We start from the raw sequence: 27,841 nt of genomic DNA, 5'->3' as shown, positions 1-27,841 counted from the left end.
GAGCATGTCCAAAGAAGAAAAGCTAAACTGGTGAAGAGCCTAGAGCATAAGACTTACAGGGAGTGGCTGAGGGAACTGGGGTTGTTTAGTCTGGAAAAAAAGGAGGCTGAAGGGAGACGTTACTGCTCTCTACAAGTACCTGACAGGATTTTGTAGCGAGGTGGATGTTGGGTCTCTTCTCCCAAGTAAAGTGATAGGACAGTAGGAAGTGGTCTCAAGTTGCACTGGGGAGGTTTAGGTTGAATATTAGGAAAAACTTCTTCATGGAAAGGTTTATCAGACTCTGGGACAGGCTGCTCAGGGAGTGGTTGAGTCGCTGGCCCTGGATGTATTCAAAAGATGTGTAGATGTGGTGCTTCGGGACATAGTTTAGTGGTTGACTTGTCAGTTTTAGGTTTATGGCTGGACTCAATGATCTTAAAGGTCTTTCCTAACATAAATGATCCTATGGTAACAGAAATTTATATTAGACTCTGATTCCCTGATTACCTACGTTTCATTTCTCTGATATTTTTGGTGGATTGAAAATGTAACAGAATTCTCATAGGGCCAAATATTTGATAACATCCATGATGACCACAGATGGTGGAATTGGTTATGTGACCTTACTCTCCTTCTCTCATCCTCTCTCCCTTCTTTCTCTCTTGCTCTTTTTCTGTTTCTCTGTTTTTATACACATACTCATATTTGCGTATGTATTTATCTCAGTCTGTGCGTTTCAGTAATATTTTGATATCTCTTTTCAGGAATAACCATACCAACACTTCTCAACAGCACATCAAATAATCTCTACCTAAATTTTCAGTCTGATATCAGCGTTTCAGCTGCTGGATTTCATCTTGAGTATACAGGTAATGCAAAAACTGAGAGTACTGGCAGGTTTCACACATCAGGTGCACCTAAACTGAAACAGGCAGCCCAGGGAAGTGGTCGAGTCACTGTCCCTTAAGATGTTAAAAAAATGTATAGACTTGGAATCTCACGACATGATTTAGTGGGCATGCTGGCATTGGGTTGACAGTTGAACTTGATGATCTTTGAGGTCTTTTCAACCTTAAGAATTCTATAAATTATATGAAAGAGGAATATTCAGCCCTATTGCACATAATAAGCTACATGCCATTACGCCAAAGTCCTTGGCAAAATCCTCAATTAATTCCAAGAGAGGAAAATCAGGCCTGAAACCTGTACTACAAAGACCAGGAAGTTTAGTTTGTCTTGTTTTCAACTTCCATTTGGTTTTACTCTCTTTAAAAGCTTTTCTGAACATAGAGCAGCTATCAGTAAATGCAGATATGGTCATATAACAATCAGAATAGCAAGATGTAATGTATGTATAGAATTGTTTCAGGTAAAACCAGCCTACTCATTTAGGTGTTCTTAATTAAAATTCTTTGACAATTATAACTTAATGACCAATTCTGAATTGAATAAAATAATAACAGATAGACCCTTAGGAAAACACCCCTGACTCCTTCCAGTCACCTACACACACACATTTTTTCTCCACATTTTTTGCCACGCTCCACACTGTACCTTTGGTGAGGCAGGGGTAGTACAGCAGCAGGCTGGGTTAATGTCCCATGGTTCCTGTGGTCCCGTCAGGTTCCCACCTCCCAGTGCCTGCTCCAGCCCCTGCTCAGCCAGAAGCTGCAGCTGCAGCCTCTGCTTGGTCATGCTTTTCTCTCTGTCATCCTCCAGTGAGGTCTCCTTTCTCCTTGTGCTCTAGCCTTGCTGTTCCTTTTTTTTGGTGTTTAACACATTTTCTTAATTATGTTTTCACAGAGGCATATCTGAGTGGTTCAGAGGCAACACAAACTCCTCTGGTTCATGCAGCTGTGTCCTCTGGTGGGTGCACAGGACCTGGCCAGAGCTGGCTGGAAGCAACTATATCCAGCACAGCCTCTTGTCTCTTCCAAAGATGCAACCCTTGCAGTGCCACAATGCACCACCCTCCACCAAAATCTGCAAATTATGCCAAATACAATAATATATATATATTATTTAGTATCTACTATAGAGTGTATTTGTATGTATTTTGTATATAGGTGTAGGACGTGAAAATCACCCTCAGTGAAAACAGGGGAATGAATAAACTGAAAATAGCAGCTGCGCTTCTTAAATAACTGATAAGTACTCATGGGTTGGTGAAAAAACCAGCAGAATTATTTCAAATGTTTTTATTTTTGCTGAGTACCTCACCAGTGAAAAGGACTGTAATTATAAACATTCTGTCAGAATGAGATTGCCTTAGCTGAATGATAGGAATTATGGCAATCAGTAATAATTTGTTGCAAGTTGTTTTTTTTCCCTAGCATTTCCCTCAGCTTGTATTGGTTCTGGTGTCTGATCTTCATAATTGTGTCATGGTTATTTCTTGTCAGTTTTACAGTATGCAAATCCCATGGCCTGGTTGTCTGATTAGCCAGTCAGAGAACACAACCTTATAAAATTGCTGCCTGATCACTTGTCTATCATTAAACATTAATTACAGATTAGAATTATCCTGCTACTTAGAAACACAGATAATCTCTTGGCTGTTTACAACTTCAGATTGTACCTGTGAATCGGAGGAAAGTTTTCTGATTTATATAGGTTTTTTATACCTGTAGTTTAATATTTTTTTTTCCAGGAGAAATTATTCAAAACTCTGCTGTGGTCTGAATCATGAATTTGATACAGGAAGTTAGTCTAAAAAACAGTACTTTCTGATCATTAGTGGAAGGAAACAACAGAAACATTCATGTTCCAAAACTGAATATTGTTCTTATCAATCTTTATTCCTAGTATATTTTTACTTCTTTGTAAAATCTATAAATTCTTACTCTATTCGTAACATGCAATTTATGTATTCCAATGGGTACCTTAAATATGAAAATATATCACATCAACTGAAGTATTGTATACCCAAAGAGCGCCCCAGAATGCTTTGTTGAACACATCTGGTTCATATGTGTTATGCCACTATAGATCTTAATTTAGTGCTCATTTTCCACACAAAAAATATGCAAAGGAATATCGAATATTGTAGAGAACATGTTTTTCCCTTTCTCAATACCAAAGTATAAATTAAAAAAAAAATACATTCACAAAGTTAATAGTAACCAAACAATACTGAGTACAACTTCTCAGTTGATGGATCTGTATGAGTTATTTGTTACTTACATTAACAGATATTTGAAGTAAAAAGTATGTTTTTACTTCTCATTACTGATCTCAGCAGAGAAAATAAGAACTTCAAGGGTGTTAAAGATTTTTTGCAGTTTAGAATTGAATTATGCTTTATAGCACAAAGTTTATATTTTCATGGTCCTGAGCTTTACTTCTACAAAGAGATTCTAGATTCCAATTATTTTAGTTCATTTTTTTTTTCTTTCAGTATTATTTTATGTAAATTCTCATATATCAAATACATTGTTAAGAACAGAAATTGCAAACTGGATTATAATTTTTATGTCTACTTACTTACTAGATGCCAGGTACTCACTCTATTTTTTACTGCATTTTTACATTGCGATGTTACTGTAAAATTATGGTAATGAAAATTATTATTGATGCACGAAACATACCTTATAGAGAAAAAATATTATGTATGCTCTATAAATTCCTTAGAATTCCTTTTGTGTCACATATAATATTAAATTACACCATTTTAAGAGATTTTAACAAGTAATTGTTACTTGGTGAGGTTCTTACATGAAGTGATCAGTTACATTAATAATCTTTTAAGCATGCAGATATTGATAGTATATTGAAGTCATTCTATTGTTGAATTCCCTATGTACTGATGTTTCATTACTTCACAGCCCTGGTTTCACAACTATTTAGGGTGTAATTCTTACAGTAGGCAAAGCGAGTAACTGAGCTGCTCAGACTTCATGTTGCACATTATTTGTATGTTCATGGATCTTCCTTGGAAGATGCAATGTAGAAGAATTTTTATTATTTCTCTTTTTGATGACCATGAAATAGTCTACAGTCTCTTGGCAAACTAAGTTCTACTGCAATAGGAAAGATAGATACTTAAATGCTTCATTAAAAAAAACAGATTAGGTGAAACCAGATGTAAATGTTTACTCTGTTTGTGTGTGTGTATATGAATAGGAGTCAGACCTGTGAAGGATTGAAAGCATGGAAACAGTTATATTTTGCACTTGTTTTCCTGTGTTTTGCCCGTAGTGTGGAAGTGACCAGCACCCCTCACAACAAAGGCTAAAAAAGGAACATGGGGATGCTCCCAGTTTGAGTTAGCAGTGAGACTAGAGGTGAAAATCCTTGAGTCAGAGCCAAGAAATAGTTCAAATTTAGAGAATTTGAGTTGAGACTGCAGATTGTTGGGAAATGTTTGTTGCCATCTTGATAATTCCTTAATTTTTCTATACTCAGGAAAGATTTTTCTCCTTTTTTTTTTTTTTTTTTAACATTTGTTCCAAAATATGAATTTATAATATCTATTCCTTATAATACCTATTCCTTATAATATCTAAACTTCTCAATTTTTCACAGCTATAGGTTTAGACTCCTGTCCTGAGCCCCAGACCCCAAGCAATGGGATCAAAATTGGAGACAGATACATGGTTGGAGATGTAGTGTCATTCCAGTGTGACCAGGGTTATTCTCTTCAGGTGAGCCAAACTTCCAGTTTCAAATGGTACTTCTTAATTCTTTAATATGGTTTTGTGCAAGTGTGTCAATATGAAACGGACACTGGACCGGTCAGGATTTTTAAATATGATATATGTAATGTGCTAACCTTACATGACTGGTAGGCTTTTCTGCCAAATTTTAAATTAGCAGCAACCCAAATGCTCCATCAGAAATGTATGGCTCTGTGGTTCATCTGCAATAGTGACTATAGGTTGTTACCTGTTACTGGTGGCATCTTTGGTATTGATAGATGAGCCATGCAGTGGCTATTTTTCCTTCTCTGAGTTGCTTATGATACATAACCAGTAGGACTCTGTTTGCCTACAGGAAGGATCTTCAAAACGCATTCAAAAATTTGTGCATTTACACTGTAGAACCTAATCCTATACTGAGTATTCTTTCTGCTTCAGCCACTGACCAATAGTATCGTGGTTCCAGTTGATAGGTTATTATTTTCAGCAATTATGTTTTTCACATTTGTGACTCAGCAGACAACAGTCTCCACTTTTTCTAGCTGTTTGAGAGTGTAAAAAGAGAGAAAACAATTCCATAATAACTAAAAAAGAGTCTTAAAGGGAGAAAATGTTTTGTGTATATATATATATATACATATACATATAAACATATGATTAAAAGCTAATGGAGCTACTGATACCTTTGGAGTAAAATAACAAAAAGCTAACTTGGCTGTTTATCTTCATTAACTTTAGTCTGGCCTGTAACATATGTTGATGAGTATCAGACTAACTAACTGAAGTGAAGTTTTAAAAATGCTAACAATTTCAAATATTTATTTGACATAATTCTGCAAAGACCTAAATACTGGGATCATATGCACTGAATCAAAGTAGGAATTGAATTACTTTTTTGGACTAAAAAACTCTTCAGTTTATGTACAGTGATAAAAACTAAGTAAGCTTGGCCGCTTCCAGATTTCAATTCCTGTTTGGATATGGGACTAGTATCCAAGCTTTCAGTTCAAGGCAGAGTTCTTAGTCTTGTCTGCAGCCTTCTAGCATTTCAAGAACTAACAAATTCTGTGATTTCAGTTCTGAAAATGACTATTGAAATTTACTTCTTGGATGGCTTGATTTTCTCTAGTCATTATTGGGAACAATCTGTCATTTTTTGTTCCTCCGTTTTTTTTTTTTTTATTTTTTTATACTTAAGTACAAATGTATGAGCAGACAAGACACCATAAGGGTCTGATATAAAGAAAATATAAAGAACATTGGAGCACAGAATGTGCAAACACACATGTAAATTCTCTTCCCTCCATACTGTTTTTCTGGCTTTACAACATGTCTTGACCCTTTCTTTTTTTCTACTTGCACAACGGAGAAAGTGTTAATTTTTCTTCTAGGAGAGAAAAAAAATGGGTTGCAGATTGATAAATTAGAGATAATTGCTTCCCTCAAATGCTACAGCCTCTGAACTGATAAGGAGATGTAACATGAAAAACTAATTTTTGTCTTCGTATGAAGTTTGAACAAACAGGCTAAAAACTACTAATTTTTTTTGGTACTAGATCACCTTAGAGTATATACTGTATGGTTTTGCAAGTTATCCCAATTACAGTTTTCTCTTAAGATTTTTCATCTTTTGAAAATTGATTGTCTCTGGAAGACAATTAGAATTACATGAAGCTGATAAATAGCACAGATGGTCACACCGGCCCATCTTGGAATTTATTTGTAATAGATTGCCTTGAAATCGTAACACCTCATCTTTTGTAAAGGGACTTGTGTAGTCAAGAATATCCTTAAATATCTCAGCTCTTGGCAATGTAAGCCAAATGTTTCAGGGTAAGAATAATGACTGCATTTAGAATAGCTATTATGAATGTAAGATGTGAAGTCAGTACTATATACTGTATATAGTTCATATATTTTTTTCATGTTCCATAGACTTTGCAGATCAATACAATGTAAATGTTGCTTCATTTAGACCTTTACTTTCTAGATTTTGGTTTAAACAAAAGCTGATATGATTAGAATTCATCTGGATACTGTTATACTGTTAAAATAATATTAAGGGCATAGACAGAATTCTCTAGTGGGCTAACAGTCACATAGTTAAGATTATAGACTTTGTTACATTGAAGATATGATAAAATCTGTGTTAATGTCATGTTTGATGGCATTTAAAATTATAAATCATATTTCTTAATACTAATGATAAGCCTGTATTATTCTTAATATTAATGAAAATTGCATATTTTTGTTGTATGACTTAGAAAATATTGTGTCATTTTAGGGACATTCACATATCACCTGTATGCCTGGACCAGTAAGAAGATGGAATTATCCAATTCCAATATGCTTAGGTATGTTCAGCATACATAAACTCTCTTAAATATAACAGAAGAAGAAAACCAGAGAACCCAAAAGATAAGATATACACACTGGAGGAGAGAACAGGCAAAACTGAAAGAACTTAATCAGAAGTCAAAATTGAAGATTTTCAAGTATATTTTACACTTAGATTGACAAAAGTTTTCTGAAATGTCTAATCAGAAGAAGAAATAATGAAGTATATTCTAGTCAGAATCTATCATCAATTCACTGTCAGTGGTGAGACCTCCAGAGACCCTTGCAAACACAGTTAATTTATTAATGAATCATTTCTGCTGCAGAGTGATGTCTATAATAGAAAATATGAAAATAAAAAGGCATGAAATTTTCATTTCAAGTAAGTTCAACATAAGGCATGTCTGTCCAATTCAGGAAGATATATAATTTTTCAAATTGAACTATATACATGACCATATTAACTTCGTTGAAAAAGCAATGAAATCCTGCTAAAAGCCCAAATGAAACATCTGAAGTGCATTTAAATATAGTCCTGTAATATGAAAAATAAATGCAAGGGACGTAAAACTCCTTCTGTTTGCATTTTCTTCCACTGAACAGAAATTCCTTTTTGTTTTCATTCCCTGGCTGTAAAAGTTACCTGTATTTGTAATCTTCAATATGTGGAAAGTAGACTACTGCAGAACTCATCAAAGATTTTATACTTTGTTTTTCTTCAAGATAGATTATATATCCCCTTGAGCTGCTTCACATAATTCCTTTATTCATCCTATGAGGTGTTTAAAACCTTCTATGAGGTACTGAGCTCCCTCAGCTTAGAATTTATAAATATTCAAGAAGATTCAGATGTTTGTAACAATTTTTTTAGGAGTTAGTCTTCCATTTTCATCATTATGTATTAACATATGTCCAGGAAGTCTGATACTTTAATTACACTGCTCTATAGTAAATTCTGAAGAAAAATGCTGTGCTGAAATTTTGGAGGGTATTTTCCTTTTTTTTCTATTTTCGCAGGTAATTGTTTAGAATTTTGTTTCAAAAGATGCAGCAAATGGTAATTGGACAAAACCAATCTGTGTTTACCATAATTAACAACTTAAAATCTAAGTTACTTTATTCACTGATGTAATGCTTGAAAAAAATTAATTTCAAATATGGATTTAGTTCCATTTTGGGAAATGTGTGTGTGTAGTTTTTCTAAGTTCATTTAGTTTATCTGCTTTTTAGACTAGCAAGAAACAAATGCAGTTTTTAACAGGCTTCTTGAAATTCTTGATTACAGAATCTTTGAAAAACATGTTTTTGTCTTATATTATTCAGATGCCTCCTTTGCAAACTAATGTGGAATTGAGTTAACATTGCTATGAGCTGATACATGCCAAGTGGTGCACATAAAGTAAACATCAATTCTCCTTTTAGGTCAATTGAGGATAAATACATATGTTTTAAGCACCTACTTGTAAATAATATTGTTACAGATACTTAGTGATTAAAGAGCATTTATTTATTTCTTGAAATGTAAGCCTAGTTAATATTATATTGTTAATATTGGAAGAATATTCAATATTCCGGATTAATTTTTATCTCATTCTACTCATTTGAAAAGTGTCTTTGCTTGGGTTTTTCTTTTGCAGCACAATGTGGTGGTGGCATGTCAGACTTCAGTGGAGTGATCCTCAGCCCTGGGTTTCCTGGTAACTATCCTAGCAGTTTGGATTGCACATGGACAATAAAGCTGCCTATTGGTTTTGGTATGTGTTCTTTCATGGATAAGATTTGTTGGGATTGTTTTACATTCAAAATGCTGAACATGGATTTTAAAATAATGCAAATATTTATCCTGGTAAAAAAGGGAAGAATTATAATTAATTTAAAGTTCTCAAAGCCTGAAGCAAGCAAACAAATAAAAAAACCCCAACCCAACACCCTTCCCAAAAACCTAAGCAAAAAAAAAAGCAAAGTAAACCTAAGCAAAGTTCTTGTTTTTCATTTAACATAGTACCATTTTCTGATAAAGACAAAGTTGTTTATTTAGAAGCATAAATTTCCAACTTAACAGGTTTGATTTGTCTTTTTGAGGCCATAAACTGAACAAAATCAAATATCCATTGCTAATACTTCAAGCCAAGTTGGTATCAGTTTAGAAAAAGCTAAAGCTATATCTGAGTTTATTATATTATTGTTAAGCTTCTTTGAATATCCTAGGTGGATATTACAGCAACAATGTTCTTGTAAGAGACCTCTAGAAGACTTAACCCTAAGTTGTCAGGCTTCTCACTCATAGTTGGTAGCACTAAATCAAATCCACCATAACTGCTACTTGTGGAATCAATTCCCAGTCTGTAACAGAAGGATTTCCCATTCCAGGTGCAGAGCTTTGCATTTCTTGTGCAAACCCTTAAGAAGGGTTTTCTTACTCAACCTTCAACATTTCCGGTGTTTCTCTGGAGAGAAGTTATACCATTTGGTATATAATCCACAACCCTTAGTTTAGTGTCCTCCACAGGTTTGTTGAGGATGCATTCTCATTTTCAAGGTCTCTCATGAAGACATGGAATAATTTAAGTTCCCATATCAACCCATTGAATATTGGACGTGTTACTGACTACCGGATAGATGTTGAGTGATGGATTATCTTTCATGGAGTCTTGAAGTTCTATCAATTCTTAGTGTGCATTCTGTCCATTCATCAAGTTCATCTATGTTCATCTTCCAGATGAGAATGCTATAGAAGACTGAGTCAAAAGTCATAGCAGAGTGCGATAATACTGTAACCCTCATTCTTTGTTTTTCAATTTAATCATAGAAGGAAATAATGATCAACTGTCATTTTCTGTTAGTAAATACATGTTGACTGTTCTTGAGTCCCTTTTTGTTTTTCATGTGTTTGGAAATTACCGCTAGTTTGGAGTAATCTTTCTGTGGTGTCTGAAGTGTAATCTACAGTTGCCATTGCCCACTTTCTAGTCCTGAAGGTGGATATATCTTCAGACTTTTTCTGGTTACCAAAACTTTTTACTTTTACCATGATTTTGTATAGGCAATATTAGCATTTCAGTTATATTGGCCAAATTCTGGAGCAACTCTGAGAAATACATTATTTCAGGACAGACATTTCCATATATAACTGAATTGTTATGTTTGCATTTTGTTTAAAAGCTGGAATATTGATTTTATAATCAATTAATAATTTTATAGGCATTTTATAGATATTTTATTATAACATTTTATGTCACTGGTATTTTAATTATGCCATTATCTGAATTTTAGATACCTTGATGTCACCAGTTCTAGTGTATAGTGTAGATATTAGAAATTCTGTACTGAAAGAGTAGTAAGGCACTGGAACAGGCTGCCCAGGGAAGTGGTGGAGTCACCATCAGTCGAGGTATTAAAAAATATGTTTATATCTGGCACTTCAGGACATACTATGGCGGGGGAGTGGGGGCAGACAGTTGAACTTGGTGAACTTAGAGGTCTTTTCCTACCATAATGATCTGTGATTCTGTGATCATCAGTTACACTGCTGTCTAGAATCTTCAGATCCCATTAAGATACCTGCTAGTTCACTCATAAGAAAACAAAATGCTCCTTTTTCTACAAAAAAATTGGAACTGCACTGATTTAAATGCACTTGACATTTTTTACCATTTCTAATCAGTATACGTTAAAATTAAATTGAAAATAAAAGCAAAATTTCATTGTAATAAATTTAAAAAAATCTTGAAAAAGTGATGGATAACTGATGCTGGGCAAAATATAGGCAGGAGCTTCAATCTGAGAAAAGAATTAATACTTTGGAAGACTGATATGGTTCAGGAATCTGTAGTGGAAGACAGTGTAGTACAGCAGGATGAATGATGGGTGAAAATATATTAGAGCTGGTTTTGTATCAAAGTGGGTGAAAGAATTTAAATGGCAGTGAGACAGAATGAGTTGGCAGCTACTGACACTTTACACTTTGGACAGTTATTTGGGTCACAGGATCAAATAAAAGTCTGAGCCTAAAAATAACATGGATAGAGAAAGACTGACCTTGGAATATAACTGGATTCTCTCTGTAGGAAATATTTGGAAGGCTGGCAAAGTCAAAGAATGACACTTATAAGCAGAAGCTTTCTTATCAAATTTAGATTATCTTTATATAGAGACTGAAATGACGGAGGTAATAGTAATATAATTATGTGCCAACTATTTTTTCCATAGTGTATAAATTGGTACATGGTTCAGAAAAACATTATTTATAAATTTTACATGATATGAGGGGAGAAAACTCTAAATGACAGTGACAAATACTTTAGCTATTACAGTTACAAAATTCTTGATGACTTTTCAATAATAATTAATCTGACATTATGTGTTTTCCTTTCAACTTTACATGAAATTGTGTTGATAGTCTTTGACAGGAACAGCAGTGGAACGCAACATCTAATTAATGAAAATACTCTATTATCATCCCATAGGTGCACTAACGCCAGCAAAATACAAATTCTACTGTTGTAACTTGCATAGAAATATATATAAACACAAAACTCTTTAAAGAGTCTTAAAAGTCACCTCTGTTCCTCCATGCTTCCCTTTCTCCTGTGCATCCCTTCAGGGGTTTGTATGAGTCTTATCAAATTCCCGCTCCCCTCCCAGTGTAGTGTGATTGGCAAGGTTTGTTTCCCATCAGTGGCTTCATGTTTGTTTTTGCAGGTTTGTGTCTTTGCAGAATTTGGTTTCTGGTTTCCCTTTTTCTGTTTGTTTCCCAATTGATAAAGTCCCTGATCTGATAGTCTCACCGGAATAAAATTCTCACAATCTCATTTGACCTCATCAGTGAGTGTGATTAACCATCTGTTCTTGCTTATGGCTTCCTCCTTTTCCTGTTTTCCCTTGCTTCATTGAAAATGTCCTTAATCAGGTACCCATAAAGGAGCAGACACTTTCCTTCCATGTACCTTTACAATATGAATAAACCATATTACATACATAATTACTACTGTCTCATATATATAGATATACATAAGCAGAGAGATATCAGTTGATGTACAACTGAAGTGCAGATACCTCTGGGATAGAATTCTGCTGCTGTGTTTTGGGTTTTTTTGTGGCACACAAAATATTTTTCTAGAATTGATGACTATTTTATACACTTGAAAAAAGTAAAGATTTAGTTAAATTGAATGTATTTATTGTTCAGCACTGATTTGCTGTAAATGTACAAACAGCAAACTTTGCCAAAATGTGGAATACCCACAGTTCAGTGCTTTAAATCATGCAAATATTTCAGGTTTAGCATTTCTTGCTATTGTCTCAGAACTGGTAATGCATGAGGAGAAAGAATGCTTCAAACTGAAATCCTTGGACTGCACCTGGAAGTGTATTTCCACATGTATTTCCTCTGGTTACAATATTTTCTGATATTGTCAGTATAAAATGTGCATGCTTTATTTTGCTGCTGGTATTGATAATGGTGGGTTTTATTTACTAATAATGATGTTTTTCAGGTGTCCATTTGCAATTTGTGAATTTCTCAACGGAGACCATACATGATTACTTAGAAGTTAGAAGTGGATCTACAGAAACAAGCACTGTTATTGGGAGATTAAGTGGTCCTCAGCTGCCAGCCTCTCTGTTCAGCACAACTCATGAAACCAGCTTATACTTTCACAGTGATTACTCACAGAACAAACAAGGATTTCACATTGTATATCAAGGTGAGATTTTGAAATTCTTATGTGAGAACAAAGTGGCTTTGGAAGGTTACCTTTTTTTTTTTGGCAGTCCTAAAAGGTAAACTGAAGGTAAACCTGAAGTAAAACAGTTGTGTGTTTAAAACCAGGGTGTCATGCATCAACATAATAGAGAATAATGCCAAAAAATAAGATGAAAAAAGAAAAATAATTGCATATTCTTTTTAAAAAGCAGTTCAAATATAGGCAAACAGATAATTCTCCATATCTGAACTTGGTTGACATAATAATTTACTTGAATGTATTTACAAAGTAAACATCTTGACCTTTATAAGCATATGAGAATCTCAGTTTGTGTCTTGGGGTCTGGAAGCAGAAAATCTAACTATTGTTTTAAAGTACTGAATTGTAAGATAGTTCTGAATAATGCCAACCCACAAGTGTCCAAATCTATTTTATTTCCTAGGTGACAATATCACAGGAAGGCTCTTGTTCTGTTTTAACCACATAGGCCATGTTGAGGTGGTGCAGATTGCTAGATCATAATTCTACTTATATAAGATTAATTTAAAAGAGATTAGATCATTGTAGTTCACAAAAAGGTCAAATATATATTTTGAACTATACATGTTCTCATGAGTTATGGCAAAAGATGATATAAAGAGGGTTTAAAGATGATTTAAGATTACTTTAAGAGAGTCTTCTATTATTCCTTCAATAATACCAAGTCCAAATTGACTTGAAATCTATGTAACATTCTGGAAGTGAGCCACTGTAAAATGTGCTAAATAATAAGTCAGTCGTGACTTAAATTGCTTGGTAAGTTTTTATTCAGTTCTTATTTCAAATATAGGTAGGTACAACTATATAGGTACTCCTACCTACAATTGGTAGGAGTAAAGAAACTTTAAAGTCTACTGCTAAGAGGGCAGTAAAAGATTTTAGAGTATATATTATTACTGCTATTAGCAACAGTAATAATTTTGGAGATGCTGTTATTTGTCAAAGAATTAAAAATTCCTGTCTGTGCTGTTAGCCAGAAGAGAACTTTTTTTTTTTTCTAGCATACAGTCTGTGATCTTCTGATTTTGCAGGTTTTGCTTAGCACATTTTTTCTCAGTTCTATAACAAGAATTTAGTGTTTCAAATATTGAAGATCACCAAGATGTGTGCAAGAGGCTTCCTCTTGTTTGTTGTAAAATCTTTAATATTCATAGTTCACTATAGAGCCTTCTTATAGACAGCTTTGTTTCTCCTCTTTCTTAAACGTAAGAATATAAAACCAGAAAACTCATTATGGATCAGAAAAAACTCCACCTAGCACAATATGGTATTTCCAAATGTCAAAGAGAAATGCTGAGTATCAGCAAAGAAGCTTAGCTAGTTTCTTTTGTACTCTTCTAGCATTCACAGTTGTTGTCAGATTCTTAATTCTGTTACTGTGGGACTTGATAGCATTTCAACATTTATCCTTTCTACTGTCTTCATGATATTTGAGAACTTCAGTCATATCACCCCCAGTCTCTTTCCCAAAAAAACATGGTTAACCATGTGCTCAGTAATGTTATTCATTATTTTATGCTGTGACATATTACCAGGCATAGAAATGAGACTCATTGATCCATAATTTGAAGGATCCTCTCTAAAGATAGATGAGATATACATTGGGAAATGGCCCCTTTCTCTAGATCAGATACTGAAATCGTATCTATCTCGGTTCAGCAGCTCTTGTGGGTGAAAGCCATCCACTGCTGGTCCTCTGCCTTCTTATTTAGTTTGGTACTTTTGTATTTACTTCAAATTGACCTAGTGTCACAGACTTGTGTAATACAAGCAGCATATCTTGTCTGGAAATATCTACATCTTCAATAATAAAAATGGATACAAAGACCCCACTGAGTTTTTCTCTCTGTGACATCCTAGTCTATAAAAGTTCCTCTTTTTTAATTTATCATAGGTTGTCCCACCAGTTCCCTAGCTGACTTCTTGATTCTGATGTTCTCAAATAATTTTTTTATGATCAGCTGAGACCTCTTCTGCAAGACATTTTTCAATTTATGTTTGATCTCTTTATTTTCTATTTCAATTTTACCTGTAATGTTTTATCACTTCTTGGAAAGACAGAATTTCATTATTTAAATGCCAGCCTAGCCTCCACTGTAGCTTCTTTGATTTATCTACTGAGTCATACAGGGTTTTTTCTGAACCATTTCATGGCTCTTTTAAAATCTGAATTGTAGAACATTTTTTTACCTGGTCTTTTAAAGTAGTCTAAATTAGCAGATTCCAATCTACATGGCCTCGTTTTTGTATAAATCCCTTTCCACTAAACTGAATATCCCTGTACTTGGTTTATTTCACTTGCTCCCTCCTGGTACAATCAAACTGCATTATGGCAGCTACCATAGATCAACTCTGCCATGAAAACTCAAACTAAGGTGAAAAAAAAAAACACAGTGAAAAAAAAAATCAAACCACCAGACTGTGTGGTTCAAGGAAAACCTTTATTTGACTTTGCTTAGAGGTTTAACTGCAAGGCTGAAGCAAACAGTGTATTTGAACCTCACATGTATATTAATGTACCACAATTGCATATTTTCACAGATACAAGAGAAGAATGAACTATTAAAAATTAAAAGCAAGAATAAACTATCATAACCTGTAAAGATTAATGGAACACAGTATTACAACCTGTAAAGCTTCATGGGCCATAGTATTACAACCAATAAAGGTCCATGGAACATGCTGTCACAACCTATAAAACATGCTGAATATCAACCACAGTTACAAAATAATACCATGCAAAAATAATCACTTTCCACTTCAGGTAAGGGCTGTCAGTCAGGAAAGTGTCCTTGGTCAGTGTCCTCATCAGAGGGGAAAGGTCTTCACACAGGCCATCAGTGTAGCTGGAGACAGGACTACCAGTTCCCAACCCAAATTTGGGGGGTTTTACCCCCTGATCATGGGAAAGATTATGCCTAAATTGCTAATATCATTATTTTAGATGGAGTGGTGGGGCTGCCTACTATCTTCCTTTATTCATCTATGGGGAGGTTCACTTTGGTATGCTCTAGTTTTTATTTCTCTTCTTCTTATATTCTGATTGTCTGAGTACAAGGTTGTCAGCTGAAGCCAGAACTAAACCCTCCCCAACTTCTCTTTATCTTCTCTATATCACTTTCTCATGCAAGTGAATAGTGGTTTGAATTGAGACTCAGGGCACATTATTTATTGAGGGATTTCAAGGCTCAACTCAGGGTTTAGGTCTTTGAATGACACAGCACCACGATATTCAGTCTATGGCTGTGGACAACTCAAGGCTGAGCTATCTACACAGCTCCCTGTGGGTCATCTCTGCAAACAGAGCCCCAAAGTGATCCAAGGCTGGGTCACTTTCACAAGCCCCTGTCAGCTGCCTCTGTGGACTAGATATTACCAAAACTTGTTTCCAAACAATGAACTGAATGAGCCATGCAAGTACCAAGCTGGTACACATATAAAATAGCATTTGTGGGCTTTCAAACAGATTGTTGTAGGGGACAATTTTTTCCTGCATTCAAAATTTTGTTTCTTCAGGTCATCCTGGTGAAGTGGATATTTGAGTACTTCAGTGGGTACTTCCTAACACATTATTGCAGCTTCTCTAAATTTACATAGCATTTCCTATTCACTGTAATTTTTCTGTTTAGACATTCATAGAAGGAGCTCAGTCCTACCTTTGTATTTCAGGAGTTTTAATATCCACCTTTAAGTATTCTAAAGTGCTGTGGTGGTGTTGGGTTTTTTTCTGTTTTCCTACTTCTGACACATAACTTATATACAACAGGTCTGCTTTCCCACTTGAAAATCTCTGCCATCTCAGTCTTGGAAAGGTAGTTACCTGGCATCACTTCATCCTTGTGCTCTATGCCATGCCTTTCACTTTAGGGCTCCCGGTTCAAACATTCTATATCCCACCTCCTGTGTTTTAGGTTCCTATGCTCATGTGAAAAGGCTTCTTAATTTGGCCCTTGTTCTGTTCCTTAACAATGTATGCATCACTGACCATCCAGTATAGGCTTTTTTTATTTATTTTGATTCTGGTGCTTGAAATTCTCCAGATTTTTAGAGGTGCATTAGTTGTTAGCCTCCTTCTTGTCATGTCATCACATTAGTCTTCTGTACTTTTTAGTTTTTTGCCATGCTCCTAGGTTAGATACTCTACAGCCTTTTTCATTTTCATTGTCCACAGCTTGGATTCATTTTGATTAGAGTGTGCTTAGGTGTGCCCTTGGAAGTGATTTGTAGTCTTCTAAGAGCTAGTCAGTGTCTTTGAAGATCTTTTTTAAGATCTAAGTGGAGAAAACACAAAGTCTAAATTCCTTTCTACACTCTATTGCAGTACTCCTGTACTTACTAAAATTAAAAAAGAGTCTAGTCTCATTTTTGCCTTCACAGAGTCTTCCAAAAACATGTAGGGCAGGATGTGGGATATTTGTTTTCACACACACACATTTAAACATTTTATCAAAGTGTAAAGAACCTGAGATGGTTTAAGCTTTGGATGTAGTCTTATGTTTTTCTTACGAAGTTTGGAATTGGAAATTAGGATTTATGCATATTTCTAGAATTGCTTTGGTAATGTTTCACTATGCTTTTCCTAGTGTAGGACTAATGATTTTGATTGTCACTATGATAAAAATTAAGACATGTGGGATGCCCATGAGTTTTTAATATTTTCCTGTTATCATTATTTATTTCAGCATATCAGCTACAAAGTTGTCCTGACCCTCGACCATTTCGTAATGGTTTTGTCATTGGGAATGACTTTACTGTGGGACAAACTATTTCATTTGAGTGTTTTCCTGGCTACACATTAATTGGAAGTTCAGCTCTGACTTGTCTCCATGGCATCAGCCGTAACTGGAATCATCCTCTCCCCAGATGTGAAGGTATGTTCTGGATCACCTATGAACTCTTCTTTCTTTGTAAGTTTTCCCAAGGACTATTAACTGAAATAATTTCTATTTTCAGTTTATAAAGACCTGTATTTTTATACTGTTGTCTTTGCAGAGGAATTATTCAATTTTGCTCATGAAAATTTTGGCAGAGAAGCTGAAATGCTTCATGGAAAAGTGAAATCTCTCAAAACTTACCTAAGACAATAAGTTTATGTTTGGAAGGTTAGAGTAAAAGCTCTACACTGAATCAAGAAAAAGGGATTAATAACCCCCAGTTTTGCTACTCTGGCCACTTATGTTCTGTCTTACTAGTTTGATAGAAATGCCAAAAATGGCATAAAGTGCAGTTTTCTTCCAATCAATATTTGTGGAGTCCTTTCTACTTACATTTTTCGTGAATGAGAAATTTTTAAGAATTATGGATTTTAACCTTTTACTTTCTTTTACACTGATACCTTGTAGTAAAAAGATCCATACAGTAAAAAGATTCAGTGTATACAATGATTCTGTAGAGGGGTTTATCTTACCCATAACTATGCTGAAAGGAACCTGTACCTAAGCACCAGGCCAAAGAAGGTCAGTCGTTCAGTGTCATCAGACTGAATATTGAATCATAGAATGGTTGGAGTTGGAAGGGACTTTAAAGCTCATTTAGTTCCAACCCCCCTGCATGGGCAGACACCTCCCACTAGACCAGGTTACTCAAGGCCCCATCCAACCTGGCCTTGAACACTTCCAGGGCAGGGGCTAGGCAGACAATGGTGCCTCCCTGAAACAGACAAGGATGGATTCTTTGGCACAAAGAACTCTCTTTGAGAAATATACATGCACCACAAAATGTATTGTGGAACTGAGGACTGAATTTTCCTCTATATGAAGTAATAACTTTCTTCTGGAATATCCAGGTTTGTTTCTATTGTGGCAACATTCAGAGAGTGATATGAGGTTCTTGGAAAAAAATAGACAAAGAGAAGACAACTAATTTTCAGAACTCTCATACCAAAGCCTACACTCCCAGGAGCACAAGAATCAAACACATTTAACAATTAAGTTATTGACTGTAAAGTTCTCTATATGCTTAAGCATAGGTTTCCAGAAAGGGGAGATGTTGAGTGCCCGAAAGACCCTCTGCAGTTTCAGGACCTGAATTAAAGGCTTTAATTTTGCTCTGTACTGAATCATATCTTCAGTATTGAGCAAGCTGAATAGGAAGTCCAGGGGAAAAAAATAAAAAAGAGGAAAAGAAAAAAACAAGAAAAAGAAAAAAAAAGACACTTATTTTCTGGATTTTTGAATTGAAATCTGAATCATCTACCTAAATATAGGTAAATTTACTAAAATTAGAATGCTCATTATTAAAAATTCCTTCTGGAGTCAGTGAGCCACAGGCATTTCTGGGGAATATGGTAACTAAATTAGAATGTATCTGATACTGAATTCAAAACCTTATCATGTAAAACAGAGATGACACCTACACTGCCTGTTTTTTGTAGAGGAAAGAAGATAATACATCACAATTAAGTTTCAACTCCCATTTTCTGGATCCTGAGGGAATAGTAATGGTTCATGTATTAATTGCTAAACAGCTTAGCTTCTCCCTATTACTTAGTTCGAGCTGTGTTGTCTGTGTCTCAGAATGAAGACAAATAATTTTCTGAACAGAATGATTCTCTTTCTTTCAATTACCTTACGGGAATGAAGAATTTAATTAATAAATTCTAAGATGTCTAAAGTATGTTGCTGTTCTGAATATCACTTTTGATTAAGTTCCTGAGCAGTGGCTGGAAATACTTTGTTTCTTCCTAATGTGATATGAAAGGATGCAGATTAAAAACATAACCCAGTTCATAATGGAGATCTGACATATATTCTGTGCAGGATTACAGACTGACAATATTACTTGATCCCCTAGAAAAATTTCTTAAATTATGTGTGGGTTGTTCAAAAATCTTTACTGTAGCATATTTATAAAGAGTTTTTGACATTTTAATATGTTACTGATGTTATTTAATTTTGTATTTTTTTTCTAGTTCAAGAAAATATAATCAGGTATCTTCTAGTTGTCTTTGGTTTGACATTAGGGCATTGTGTTCAAAAGCATAAGTGGGCTTTTTTGTATACATATGGTGCCAGAAGTGAAGAGCGATTTAAGTTTGTGTTTGCTTTAATAACTTTATTGCAAGGAAACACATGGTAAGGCTTGTTTAATGCCTTGGACTTCTTGAAACAGACCATTTGAATCAAATACCACTAAATATGGTTCCTGTTTAAACAGTTTCTTATTGCTTCCTCATGCACCTTAAATCCCACTAACCTAGACTGAGCATCATCTAACACTCTCCAACCCTTCTTAACTCGTCTCCCACTCTTTCATCCTTTTTGAATCAGTTTCCATGACATTTCATTGCCTGACAGTCACCAGTCCTGGTCTTCACTCCCCTAAGACCCTGCTGCAAAATCAATTCTGTGCACTGAGACTTTGAAGTTAAAAGCTGAAGAAAGCAGTATGCCAGCTGTCAAGTCTGAATGGATGAGCTGTGACTATGAAAGTCTCCTTACCTTACAGTTCAGCACTGAAGTATATATATTTATAAACCATAACACTTGCTTTACCTAAATACAAACAATGCATAATTCCTGTATTTTAAACCTCTATTTCCAGCAACCTGTTCACTGGTTAAAGGTTCTTAAGCATATTTTAGGGAATCTGGGTTACCACCCCATATCCATTTGATATGAAGTGACATGGAAAGTATGCAAAATAAAGCATATTATACTGTTTTAGGGCTTGCTCACTTTTCCAGAACTAGGCTTCTATAAAAGAATTTCTCTTCTGTAGTAACAGGGTGGTGTCATGTTCAAAATGCATCTGAAACCTTTGTGAAGAAAATAATACAGTTTGAGCAAGTAGCTTTTCTGAAATGTTATGAAAGTCTTAAAGCTGTATGGTCAGTCTTGCACTGTGTGCTGTCTAAAATCACTGCACTTCAATATGAATGAGAAGAATATTGCTCTCTCTTCCAGAATTTATTGGAGGAAATGAAAACATTTATTTATACTGTTGCACACAGTTTTTTTATTTTAAAATTCCCCTCTAATTTTCAACCACCCATTAACTTAACATCTCTTCCTTCGCCTGATAATTTTGGGTGAAAATTCATTCTTGTGACAGTAAATGAAAGGAATTATTGTGTTTCACTGCTGATTTGTAGGTGGCATTTACACAAAGCTGTAGCAAAGTAGTTTTCAATTGTGCAGGGAATAATTTAATCCAGTGTCTAAATATTACTTTATTTTCAGTTCTGATAGTACCTATGACATCAGAATTTTTTTTCTTTTAGATTTGACTAATAATGTCAAAATAGATCTCTGACTCTTTGTAAAAAGCTTAGTAAAATATGTTTTCTATCCGCAGCAATGGTTTTAGATAATGTAGTAACGTTTTCCCAAATGTGTTTAAAAGTATGGCTTTTGCATGGTCTAAGAAGAATGCAAGAAGCATCTAATACATTTTAAAAACAAATATCTTTTTAATAGCCCTCTGTGGAGGAAATATAACTGCAATGAATGGCACCATATATTCTCCAGGATACCCTGATGAGTATCCAAACTTTCAAGACTGCTTCTGGCTTGTAAGGGTACCACCTGGGAATGGAATCTACATCAATTTCACAGTTCTCCAAACAGAGCCAATATATGATTTCATAACTGTCTGGTAAGAAAACACTTTTGTCATTTATTTAAACTTCATGTGACACTATGCACAAACTATGAATTAGAGTACATTTGTGATTTCTCCCTTGGCACTGCTGTTCTGTCTTGGGGAAGTGAGTGATTTTCAGTAATGCATGTTTTCCAGTGTACCATTTTCTCTAGATAGCACTGGACATAAAATTTCATGGTCCTTGTCTTAAGAATTCAAAAACAATAATACTCTGACTCAGTTTCTATATGAAAAAAAAGGTGTTCAGACGTACCTTATGACAACAGAAGTAATATTTCAGAAAATTATAATAAGCAGTTGCAGCTTCATGAATTGTAATATTTTAGAGTGTTAATATAAGAAAATGAAGCACCACTTTCATTATTTCTTCCAAACTGGCTTCTTTTAAACTGATAGTTTAAACAGGTTTCTTCCAAATTTAGCTTGATTTGCACATTGATCAGCATTGTGGTTAGGTGGGCACACTGCTCACTTTTGCTCTTGGCTGTTGTGTTTCTCTTTCTCTCCTGAATCCACTTCGAGCAGGATGCATCCATCACGGACTCATCCAATGCCACTGGTGCAGGTGGGGGCCAGGGGGCAAGCAGGTAGTACATTGTCACATATAGTAATCTTGAAACTATTACCAGGAAGTCCTGTTAAGACCTTTCAAAAGGTTGCCTGAAATGATAATACAGTGATTATAGCATCTGATGACTGAAATCCACAAATTGAGAGAGTAGTTTTTAGTCTGTGTAGTGCAAAATAATGAGAAGTAATTTGAAATATTAATTACTCATTTTGTTGTTTAGTTGTCCAGAAATCTAATTTGGGTTAATTTAACTTCATAAAACTCATTATTTCATTCCTACTTTCCTAAACAATAAGCAGTTCACTATAGACTTTTGTTATAATTTCTGTAGGTCCTGTTTTTTCTCTAACTTGTGTTCTACAAACTCTCTTGTCCAGCATCCCAGATGCCCAGTTGCTTTGCCCTTCTAAACAAAATTCTATCAGAATATATACCCAGACTTTTGCCCTGGTAAAATTCAGATACTGAATCCCGTTAAGTCTTCACCACTTCTTTTGTGCATCAAATTCAGGCTGACCTTCAGAATCCTTCCTGAATTAAGCCATATTTCTGTGTACAGGAGGATTTCATTTTTCCATAAGGTAGCAGTACAAGTATTGTCTAAATCATAATAAAGAGTTAAAACTAATATTGTTCAATCTATGTGAACAAGATTTTCAGAAATTAGTCAACTGCATATCATACTTAGTGTTGCTTAAAAATACCAGCATTCATATGAATGTTCAGCTGAGCCAGAGATACATAATTTATATGAAATGTATGGCACATCTCTCTCAGAAAGAAATTTATTCAGAAAAATCTAACCTAAACCTTAAATTAATTCCTATGTGTCCATATGTACTGTAAAATATAAATGATAGCATTATAATATTTAATGAGCTAGGGGGCCAAGCTAGGCTGAAAAATTCTGCCATTAGAGCTTTTCTGAAAGTATCATCCTTACTAATTATAAACAAAATCTGCATTTATATATGTCTGAGTGCAGAGTTCGAGCGGAATCTTGTATTCAGCACAGTATAAGCATTGATTTTAGTTCTTAGTGAAGTCTTAAAAATTAAACAGTATTCATATCAGTTTTCCTGAAAATGACCAAATTCAGAAGCTGATGGGAGATGAGCAGTATTAGGTTTATTTATTTTCTGATAGCAATGTTTGAAAGCATGGATATGTAAATGTGAGCAGAGTTTATAACAAGAATATGAAATATGATAAAAAAATCAATCATTTTGAGCTTGCTATGAATTTTACTCAAAAATATGAATATTACTTTCAGGAGGTGGTTGAATGGAGTATTTTCCTTTCTAATGAATTTTTACAGTCCTCTGTGTTACTACCTACGATACTTCAATCCATACATACAGTTTCAAAAGGCTTTGAGCCTGTAATGTCTGTGTTAACTGGTTTTAAGTGACTCACACTTACCAGAGTAATCTAGAGAATTTTTTCTACTTTTTATGAAAATTTGTAGAAATAAAATTATTTTGGGTTTTTTTTTTCTGTTTTTCTTAGGGATGGACCAGACCAAACTTCTCCTCAAATTGGACAGTTTAGTGGCAACACTGCCTTAGAATCAGTCTATAGCACTTCCAATCAGATTCTGATCAAGTTCCACAGTGACTTTACAACCAGTGGCTTCTTCGTCCTTAGTTACCACGGTAAGTGTGACAAATTGCATTTTTTTGTTGTCTTTACTGATTACTGTGAGAAGAAAACTTGAAAAAAAATACTTTAATTACTCTTATTGTTAACATGACTGAACACCATGAGGTAATACAAATATATGAAGGACTAATGTGAGTAATGAAAACAAGCAATTTTCTAGACCAGATATTAAATTGGCTTGTAGCGAAGGAAAAAAAATGCACTGTGACAAGACATGAGCAAAGAAGGCAGCATCATGAGCTTACAGTTCAAGGTGCTTATCTCCTCACTGCTTACAATGCTTCTGAAATTCCTTTATAATCTAAATGGGTTTCTTTTGTTGTTCATGAGGTTTCTCATACATATTTGAACATTCTGAAGAAACTACTGTTGATGTAGAAATCTTAGTGACAGTGAACTATATTGTGTAGTTAATGTTAAATTACCCTTGAATTAAATAGTGAGGAATAGGAAGTATCAGTGCACCAACTTCTGCCTCTTTCTGTAAGTCATTCACACCTTGTGTGGCCAAGTGTTCTCCTGAATTCCTGTCACTACAAGGAACATTCAAAAGCAAGGGCATTTTTAGGTGCTCTGTGACTACATGTTAGACTGAATATTCCATGAACCATAGACAGACTATAGTCTGTCTTCTGTATGCTGATCAGATTTTGGGACTAGAAAGATCTTATTTCTGAGATAGTAAAGAATACATACGGAATTAATACATATAGATAAAACCAGGGGCATTAAAGGAGCTTTAATCTAAACAATAATAAAAAAAAATATTTAAATCCCACAATGAAAATAACAACAGCACTTGAATTGGTTGTGCAGTATAGATTCCAGTAGGATTAGGTAGAAGAAGGTCAGAAATTTCATTCCAAATTTAGGCATCTAAATTGCATGTAGCAGTTTGGGAAGGAGGAACTGACCCTTTTTGTTCATCAAGATATGAATTTATATGTATTGATATATATTAATATATATGTGTGTATATATATATATTATATATATATATCAGTATATCTGGATATATCAAACACTTGTAAAAATACTCATACATTGTAATAAAGTTTCTCTAAAGAATTTGATTTCTTTGTACTTGTTTTTTTTGTTATTGCGGAAATTGTCATTCCACAAGTGTGGGCTCTAATGTGTAATAAAGATGCAAAACCAAGCAGCCCAAAGGATTAGTAATTAAGAAACTTAAGACACTTTGTGGAATTATAAATAAATCTCACTATCCGTTAGTCTGTGGTTCTTCCTATCAGCCACATGTAATTTATAGCAATAAAGACAAGGCAATGAGAGGAATCAAATTTATTTAAAATAGATAATTTGGGAATTAAAATGAATGATATCTTTAAATGAGAGACATTTGAGATATGTTATAGAAATTGTTTTTTGCATAATTTTTTAAATTATGTTGGTGATTTTTTAATGCAAATAACACAGCTGTTCCATATTTCTTGGTATGCTTTATTTAAAATTACTTTATCCTAAGGCATGATGTTAGCTTTCTGATTCACTGATTTAATTGTCTCTTTATTATATGATTGACACAAAGGAATGCAATAGGAAGATGTCAAATACAAGTGACTCAGTAGCAACAAAAGATCTTACAGGGATAAAATAGAAATGCTGGCTGACAAACATTTGACCAGTTCAATATCCAAAAGATCCAAGCACAGGAAGTAAAAAGATGTGTATAACTGAAGCTGAATTTTCCACAAGTAGATCCTGCTTACTTGCTAATGAATGATTCTATAAAACAGTGCTATATAAAAAACTGTGAAAACCATCAGTGAAAACCAGGCATACTTGACTCATTCGTCAACTTGAGTATACTTTAAACTGTAGAAGACCACAGTGTCTGCACTGTGTATATACTTCAGTGTGACTGGTTTTGGCCAGATTTCTGTCCTTATTATGTTCAGATTGAAGGGAAATGTATTGTTGTTCAAACACAGGCCCATCCCCCCCCCAAAAATTAAGCTGTACAATTTCTGCATCCTCTTCCTACTTGCCTTTTAAAAAATCTGTCTCAAAAAACTACTTAGACTGGCTGTGGCATACATGTGTTATAACTGAGAAAATTATTTCACATAAGACTTCAAGGGAGAGGTTGGAAACAGAATTATTCTCTGACCCTATCTGCAGGTGAGACGTACTCCACACCTATTCATTTATTGGGAAATTTCATATTCAAAGTGCTTCTGTCCATCAGTTATGCTGCCTCTGTATAGTATCTTTTGGATTTGAAAACTCATATTTTTTGCAAAATTTCAGAAGTGGAAGAGTTCAGCAGTAAAATATATTGTAAAAAAACCAAAACCAAGCAAAACTAACAATTGCACAGTATTTGCTTTTCAGGAAAGATGACTTAGGAGAAGATTGGCAAACACTTAAAAGTTTCTTAGTTCATTTATGAAGAAAGTTTTGCCACTGAAATTAAATAACCAATTAAGAACAAAGATGCAGTTTCCAGATTTTAATTGTGAAATCCAGGTATTTTCTTTCTTTTGATTGTCTTGAAAGTTTCAAAGTAAAGGAATAGATGATTATTTTTATCCTTTGAATATGGACATTAACACAGTTATATGTGCATGTCTGTTCACTGTCTAAGTATGTCAATATCAGCTGCACTTTTTTTTCCCTTAGCCTATCAGCTCCGGGTCTGCCAGCCTCCAGCAAATATACCAAATGCTGAAATTCTAACTGAGGATGATGAATTTGAAATAGGTAATGTAAGAGAAAATAAAAGCAATATTTGTTTCAAAAAAGAGGACTGCTACCTACAGAAATGTCTTGCTTAAAGGATGCAAATCATGCCTTCAGGCATTCCTTTTCCCTATACTCTGTGGATCTCATGTATGTTTCAGGGATCACATATAAGTAACACAGTTAACTCCTTTCTAATGACCTTCATTTTAAAGTACGACACAGATGACATTCAGACCTTTTAAGATGTTATATTTTTATTCAGCCACCTGTCATTTGAAGAAATATGACTTACATGAGCAGACATCAGATGTCTGACCAGCTAGTTTTACTCACAGTAAGGCAAATAAATTTACTTTTGACATATTCCAATTTTTGGTTAATTATATTAGTAACAAAGGGAAATAACTTTTCACCTTTTGTACATAAAAAGTATGTGAATTTTTTATTTCTTAGCTTAACAAATGACAATTTCTTCTTCCCACCATTTAGATATCACCGGTTAACTTCAGTTCATATTTATTTTTTTCCCCTCAGGGTTGTATGGGTTACTGACCTGATCTTGTGTCTTTATTTAGTTCCATAATGGTTATGCAGTAAATTTTATTGCTTAAAGCTTTGTGGACACATGGTTCACACAGCATCAGTCAAATCCAGACACATTAGCAAACTATCCAACTAGAAATGTGGTGGAAAACAGTGATAGATGCAGCATAGTATGCCACACGATGCTCATTTACCACATTTCTTACACTAATCAAAGTTGTGTGCCAGAGGTCATTTAGCCCATTATATATGGCCGCAAGAAACTTCATTAATCAATACTGTTTTCAAAGCTAAAAGTCCCAGCTAATTGCAGTTTAATGTTTCTTTTGTTTGCCTGTGTTTTGTCTTATTTTCCAAACAGGAGACATAATAAGATACCAGTGTCAACCAGGCTTTACATTGGTTGGTAATGAGATTCTGACGTGCCGACTAGGTGAAAGGCTTCAGATGGATGGAGCACCACCTACATGTCAAGGTTTTTTTCTGCTTTTTCTTTTCCTCCTGTCAGACCAGGGTGATTCCTTAAATGCCCACCACTATCTCTTTACATAAGATACCATACTGGAAATATTTCAAGCCTTTTTATGCTGTTTCCAATATTATCAGTGTTTGTTCTGCTGAATATGTGTCATAATTAATGTTAAAAAGTTAGTAATGTTTTTGTTAGTGTGATGAGTGTAAAGCAATGTTGATCTATTTTGTGAAAATAATTTCACAGTTCTTTTAGAGGAATTATAAATTTAATAAATAATGAGATAACCTCATTTTATCTAGAACATAATAGTAGAAAAATATATGGAAATTTTTAAAAAAAGCATGCTTTTGGGTGCAACAAGATCACAACATTATTTTTCAGTGCAATTTTAAGTGCTTATGGTTTTATTCAGTGTATTCTAAATAATAGGTTTTCTCTGTGTGTGCGTGTATACCTGTGTGTACTCATGTTTGCCTCTTTTAATTGAAAACTGTGAAGAAAGAGATATAACACTATCTCATTGTTAAATTTCAAAAGAGATTATATTACTGCCAACTACTACCATCACAGATAAACCAGT

General features: G+C 34.4%; 1 protein-coding gene across 1 annotated transcript in view; it reads left to right on the top strand.

Moving 5' to 3' along the window:
• The window catches only part of CSMD3 (CUB and Sushi multiple domains 3), a 552,597-nt gene that overhangs the window by 448,993 nt on the left and 75,763 nt on the right, over window positions 1–27,841 (top strand). Inside the window, 10 exon segments of the mRNA XM_030444571.1 lie at window positions 747–851; window positions 4,507–4,625; window positions 6,904–6,973; window positions 8,594–8,710; window positions 12,452–12,661; window positions 17,383–17,571; window positions 21,118–21,295; window positions 23,385–23,530; window positions 26,181–26,261; window positions 27,148–27,261. Of these exon segments, the coding sequence (XP_030300431.1) occupies window positions 747–851; window positions 4,507–4,625; window positions 6,904–6,973; window positions 8,594–8,710; window positions 12,452–12,661; window positions 17,383–17,571; window positions 21,118–21,295; window positions 23,385–23,530; window positions 26,181–26,261; window positions 27,148–27,261 (1,329 nt within the window).

This window comes from Calypte anna, chromosome 2 (genome assembly GCF_003957555.1).
Source record: "Calypte anna isolate BGI_N300 chromosome 2, bCalAnn1_v1.p, whole genome shotgun sequence".
NCBI lineage: Eukaryota > Metazoa > Chordata > Aves > Apodiformes > Trochilidae > Calypte > Calypte anna.
The sequence above is the reverse complement of the archived record's forward strand: the minus strand, read 5'-3'. Positions and strand labels throughout refer to the sequence as shown.